Raw genomic sequence first — 6,040 nt, 5'->3', positions numbered from 1 at the left:
TTGGGGGGGTAAGCAGAAGGGATGAAACTTGTGTTAGATGTAGGTCAGTGGGAGTGGAGTTCTCAAAAAAAAATTACAGTTGGTCGGTGCGACCCCTGTCTGACAGGATCTGAGCCCGTGCTCCCAACAGAGGTGGACCCTGGCATTTAGGGGACTCAGCTATTAATGAGCTTAATAAAAACACAGGCAGAAAGTTTTAAACCTCCAACCGACCAGAGACACAGGTCCTGGCTGTATCTTACTTAATATAGCCCTAAATTGCTAGAGGAAGTCTTTAAATGGATGCTAATAAGACAGTGCTGCAACGCGGTGTATAAAAGACACATCTATAGGCACCAATTTTGATTTTACAATCTCCCTTAATGATTGGGTTTTTACGAGCTCATCTTTTTTATTATCTTTGTTTATTAAAGAAGTGTAATGTGAGAGATGAGTTCATCTAACTCTGAAAATCTGAGATTTGTGTGAGCTATGATAGTTTCTTAATTCAGTTGGGAACATTAGTTTTACACCACAGTATCAACTTCCAACTTCAAAATGAGTCACAGTTCCCTGGTGGGGTTTTAGCAGAGGAAATGGAATCACAGACATAACTATTGACAAAACCTCTATTGCCTCATATAAGATCTCACTCCATCTGTGAGAACTCTGGTCTAGCCTAGAAAAATAATACATATCTTCCTCTCATAGCTGCTGCTTATTCAGTTGAAAAGGTGGCTTCAAGACCAAACAAAAGGAAAGCGTAGTATTAATGATGTATATTATGAACTAGGACTTCTTAGAACAGTTTCCTATGAACGCACAGATGCGGAGTCAATCTCTTCCCTAACAAAGGATCTCTAAAATATAAAGTGAAAAGCTACGCAGGCTGAAGCTGGTAAAGAAAGGAGTGAGGAAGAGCCTATTTCCACAACACAAACAGATTTCCTGGCCTTTAGCAGTCTCTTACTGGGATACTTTGAGACATATCCATCAAAACACAGCTGTATTCATTCATATTTCATACCTCCTTCTTCTCCCAGTGCTTTAACACTGTTCTTTGATCAAAGCAGAAAAGTCGGATCACAACAGGAAGGTTCCCTGCCAGCCAAGGAGGAGATAGAAGGCCAATTCACTGCCATACTGTACATGCTACACTTTAGTTTAAACTTCACTCAAAAAAAGAAAGAAATAGATAATTAAATAATTTGAGATTATAATAAAATGATTCATGAGAAATATTTGAAAATTTCTACAGGGCTTTTTTCATGTTTTTTTTTTTTTACTCAGGCACCACATGTAGCCCGACGGAGAAAAAGTGAACAAAATACTTTTGCGTACCAAAGACGAACTCCTTCAGTCATCATGGAGAATATTAAAATGAATCTTTGTCACAGAGTTGGAGATGACGATAGAAGACTTCGGTGGAATTAAAAGAATAACAATTTCTCCAACTTCACTGATGGAATTGCGGGAAGACCGGCTGCCATTAGTCAGAACAGCAGCTCAAGAGTGTCACCATGTGGAGACCCGTTGATACGACATATCAGTAAATGAGAAGTGCTTTATGTTCAGTTATGTTGGTCACCCCTCTCAGACTACACGTTTCTTAGCTTAAGAAATATATTTATTTTAACTATCAACGTTATGGACTTTTTTTTAAAACCCACTTTCACTGTATCAATTCTAAGACAGCAAATCCAAAGACACCTTTTTACCAAGGCTCTCAAAAACTGTTTTAAGACCTCCCTGACATTTAGACTCTCTCTGAAGATGACTTTGCCTTCTACTATAGCCTGCGGGAACATAGTAAGACCCACACTAAACTTCAATTGATATGCAGGGCCAGATTCCTCCAGGGGAAATTATCATTCTGTTCATAATAGGAGCCACAACAAGCACCTGGAAAATGATTTTATTATACACTCTGCTTCAATAAAAGTGTCCTATGACCCACTGGAAACATAGTGAGCGGAGCATAATTGTGATGAAATGAAATTTATATTATGCATATGATAGTATGCTTATTTGACACTAGGATAGAGGTGTTTGATTGGCAGGTGTGGTAATACGACCTTTTTTTCTTGAAGTCACCACCCAAATATGTTCTGTTTTTTGCTGTTTTTTTTTTTAAATACAAATGAACAGCACAATAATCAAAGTATCAAAAAATGTATTGCCCTTCATAATGGAATTCCCTCGGAGCAAGGACATGTAACAATGGGCCGTCCCACCTTCCTGTCCTTTCCCTGTGTGTACGACAATGGACGTGACCTCCACAGATTCAACAATGGGACACGCAGCAACATAAGCATTTGGCTTCTCACCACCGCAGTAAGGCTGCTTTCATCGTGGTTTGTTATACTTAAGGATGACATCCTAGCCTGTCGGCCTCTGCCATTGTCTTCACCGTGATTATTTTCCACTGTTGTTTAGCCCCAGTTGTGGCTCTTTGATGAAAAGGTCGCCACTCAATTGGAAAACAGTCATTAAAATGCGGTGGGTACTATTCACCAGTGTTCAGGGGGGAACCGACTCAACTGAGCTGGTTAATCAAAAGTTAATTATATAATTTTCATGCAGATGAGGGAAACATTCAAATGAATCCCAACCCTACAATCATTACAAAAAATAAATAAAGAAATAATTCTAAAATGCTATAAAATGTTCAGGGACCGGGAGGCTGTAAACAATATGAAGTTTAATTTGAGGTAAACAAAGTGAATATTCACCAGAGGGTCTGGGAAGGAGAAAGTGAGGTTAAATCAAATTTGGAAACATAGATACCAGCAGGTTTTGTTGTCCTGATATACGTGCAATTAGGCAGGTCCTTGATGAGGACACTGGGAGGGAGAACGTTGGCTTTCACGGCAAATGCACTGGGATTATTTAAAGGGAATTTATGAGACTTTATGGTTTATCTGTAAACATTAATTACTCTCACACAACTAAACCAAATTGAATTAAAACCATAATTTAGAAAGTGTTCTCGACGCATAATTATCTTTTATGAGCATGTTAGAAAATTATCGAAAACTCCATAAAGACATGGACAAAGTCAAATAAATTCGAGGAAGTCTCATTAGCAAGTTTCCACGTGAAATCACACCGGACTTGCGTGTTTTGCACAAACTTTGTCATTGAGGAACATAACAGGGTTCTGCGAGAATTCTAAAGTCTTTCCCCCCCATCAAAGGGAGCGATTGTTTCATGCAAATGAACAAGCCTGAATATTAAACCGACGACGTGAAGTTTCACAAATGAACGAGCATTGTTCCGAGGCTGCAATGGAATGGGGTTTAATTTCTCTTTAATTCTATGTACTTTATAATGTTCGCCGTTCCCCAGTTGTGCCAGTGGGTTTGGGTTCATTGGTGTGCATTACAACCGTGCTCTAACAATGCAGGGCCTCCCTGGTGTCAGCAGAGTTCATGAATCCCGGCCCCTTATGCACCAAGCGATTAGTATGGTGCTCCGTCTGTGGGGCTTTGCGGGAAAATGAGTTCTCTTTAAAACATATGCCCCCTGCCGATTTTTTACGCTTTCCTGATATGAAATTCCAATTCAATTTTTATAATGAACACAGGTTCCCATTGCAGAGAGGAAAGGGGAAAGTTGTGCACTTTGGATGTTTTGTGATCGCCTTGCCGCTTAAATCAGAGGGAGAGGAGAGGACACACACACAAACAACATCCCAGGTCTAAAGAGAGTCGGTCGTTTTCCAGGGTTGATCAACCTTCAGGTTTCAGCACTGTATTAAACTGATGTCACTTTTTTTTCCCCGTCTCATATGTACACGTGACCAGAGAGGCAGAAAATGGAATTACCGAAAGTGTAACAAATTCAATTAAGTCATTGATTTCTAATAAATTGGCTTAATCACCAGCTGTTGTCATGCTAAGATTGTTGTGTCACTAGTTTGTCATGCTTGTCGGTCGGGGCTTCTCCACAAAGACACGTCAATCCATTCACGGTCATTAAAACCATTTTATATGATTAAAAAAAAAAAAAGAAAAAAAATCACATTTATAATAATAAACGTAAACAAATGTTACAGTGATTTGTGTTGTTGTCGAAGTTGACTCGTCCGTCCCCGTCGTGGACGATTAGAACACAACCGACAGTTTCGTGCTTTTTTTTTTTTGGCGTCCTCAGTAATTGTTCAGGAACCTTTTCTTGCGGTCGAAATATCTGGAGTCGCCATCAATCTGAGGGAATTAAGTTAACAGTTATGGCCGCTTGTTAAATATTTAATCCAGCAAATATTTAAATGTTCATTTAGAGATAGGATTTCTAACATGTCCCGGCTCCTTAGCTACACATACGAGACGAGACAAAATTAGCCATGCACACATTCAATCATGCAAAATGGGGAAAAATAAAAACAGTCATTGAGCAGTTTGTATATTGTCATTGCTGCTTTGGAGCCCACTGGCACACAGTGGTGTAGTGTACATTAATATTGTACAATTGAAGTAGACATTGGTAATAAATTATGTATAATAAGCACTTACAACATTGTATGGTCCGAGCCTCTCTGGGGTTTGGGCACTCGCCTCCTCAGGACGAGACAACACTTCTCCAGTGCCCATCATCTTTAGTCAATACAAGATTTATTTATTTTTTTAACCATGAAAGACATTAAAACAAACACACACAAAATCCGATCACTCTCACCCTGATCGTTGCTTCCAGCTCGCCTACACTTCTCTTTCCACCTGGTAGCCATCCATAAGACCAGTGCTGGGACAGTGTGAGCTGAAGCACCAAGGCCAGCAGCAGCACCTGCACGATCACTCTGCTGCCTGTTTCCATCACAGCTGCACAGGAAAAGACACTTCTAATTAATATTAAAAAAAAACCCAAGACTGAAGTGACAGATGTTATACTCACAATCCATACAGTCATCAACACTGAGCCGCAGCCTCACTCACCTCTGTGTTTGCCGTCTTAACATGTGGTGCATTAGCCAGACAGAGGTTTTATAGCTGCCACAGAAGGCAGCTGTCAGGATTATAATCCCCATTATACAGGTGTGACACATCCACTGACCAACGGGACACAACACAGCACTAATGGAGCTGTTAAGTGCTCACATACCACATGCTGACATCAACAAACGGATTAGGCATTAGGTAACAAAAAATAAATAAATAAAAAAATATACTGTGGATTTGCTGAGCATGAACAGCATGATTTCATCATTTTGGTTTTATTCTCACTCAGCAGCACAACAAGCACTGGTCACTTTGGATAACTAGTTTTCTAATCAGTCGTTTTTATTTAAATATTTAATAATAATATTTAAATATTATTATTAAATCATTTTATATCACAAATTCTCCTCAAAAAAAGACCCCTGGACCACCTACCAGGTCAGGTAAATTCACAATCTCTGTCCTTGAAAACACAACACTTTTTGTTAAACTCTGACACTGAAAATACATGAACCATTTTAAGGAAATGTCTCAACAAGAACATGTCTATTAAAAAATTGTTGACAGTAGCTGCGTCATCACTGGTACCTGAAGGGGTCACGGGAGACCCCATTAAGTGGATACCTGGTTATCCGTATTCCCATCCCCATGAGGGAGGGCTGGATCAGGACTACAGCTCTAAGTGTTCCACCAAAGCATCACAGTTACTGACGTTACATGTGACAAAAGTCTGGGTGGACTTTTCTCTTGGTTTTAGAGAGTTATTCTGTTTGTTTGTTCCATAATAATAATAATAATAATAATAATAAAACAATCAAAAGTAAGATCTGCTTATAGAATTCTTCCATCTGTGTTTATCTGGGCCCAGAGAAATCAAAGCTGTAGATTCATCTCAGCTTCTTTTTTTCTTTTTTAAATTAGTCCCAATCCTCTGTGTATATGTCCACAGTGACAGCTTTTGGTTTAACACTTCAACTCCTCTGGATTGTTTTGGTCTTAAATGTTTGCAGTATATTTTAAAACTTCAATTTAAAAGATATTTTTTTACAAATATGATGCTGTTAATTGACCAAGTATTGATTCTTTCACAAAGTTCCGAACAAAGTTGCGAGCACGACACCCGC

At 39.1% G+C, this 6,040-nt stretch overlaps 1 protein-coding gene across 1 annotated transcript; it reads right to left on the bottom strand.

The window, feature by feature from the left end:
* Positions 1-4,115: 4,115 nt before the first annotated feature.
* Positions 4,116-4,950, bottom strand: gnrh3 (gonadotropin-releasing hormone 3). Its single transcript, XM_008322393.3, has 4 exons — positions 4,914-4,950; positions 4,657-4,799; positions 4,494-4,574; positions 4,116-4,187 (listed from the first exon to the last, which is right to left on the bottom strand). Exons 2-4 carry the CDS (start codon positions 4,792-4,794, stop codon positions 4,131-4,133), a joined length of 276 nt encoding a protein of 91 aa, XP_008320615.1. The 5' UTR covers positions 4,795-4,799; positions 4,914-4,950; the 3' UTR covers positions 4,116-4,130.
* Between the last annotated feature and the right edge of the window lie 1,090 nt (positions 4,951-6,040).

Source organism: Cynoglossus semilaevis, chromosome 12 (genome assembly GCF_000523025.1).
Source record: "Cynoglossus semilaevis isolate Cse_v1.0 chromosome 12, Cse_v1.0, whole genome shotgun sequence".
Taxonomy (NCBI): Eukaryota; Metazoa; Chordata; class Actinopteri; order Pleuronectiformes; family Cynoglossidae; genus Cynoglossus; species Cynoglossus semilaevis.
Note: the sequence above shows the minus strand (reverse complement) of the source record. Positions and strands in the feature narration are given on the sequence as shown.

Bases quoted from the DNA above. Each gene is read 5' to 3' on its own strand.
- gnrh3 (XM_008322393.3), bottom strand. From the start codon at position 4,794: ATGGAAACAGGCAGCAGAGTGATCGTGCAGGTGCTGCTGCTGGCCTTG. The intron at 4,575-4,656 runs GTGAGAGTGATC...TATTGACTAAAG, and splicing joins AGCTGGAAGCAACGATCAGG to ATGATGGGCACTGGAGAAGT. The intron at 4,188-4,493 runs GTAAGTGCTTAT...TAATTCCCTCAG, and splicing joins GGCTCGGACCATACAATGTT to ATTGATGGCGACTCCAGATA.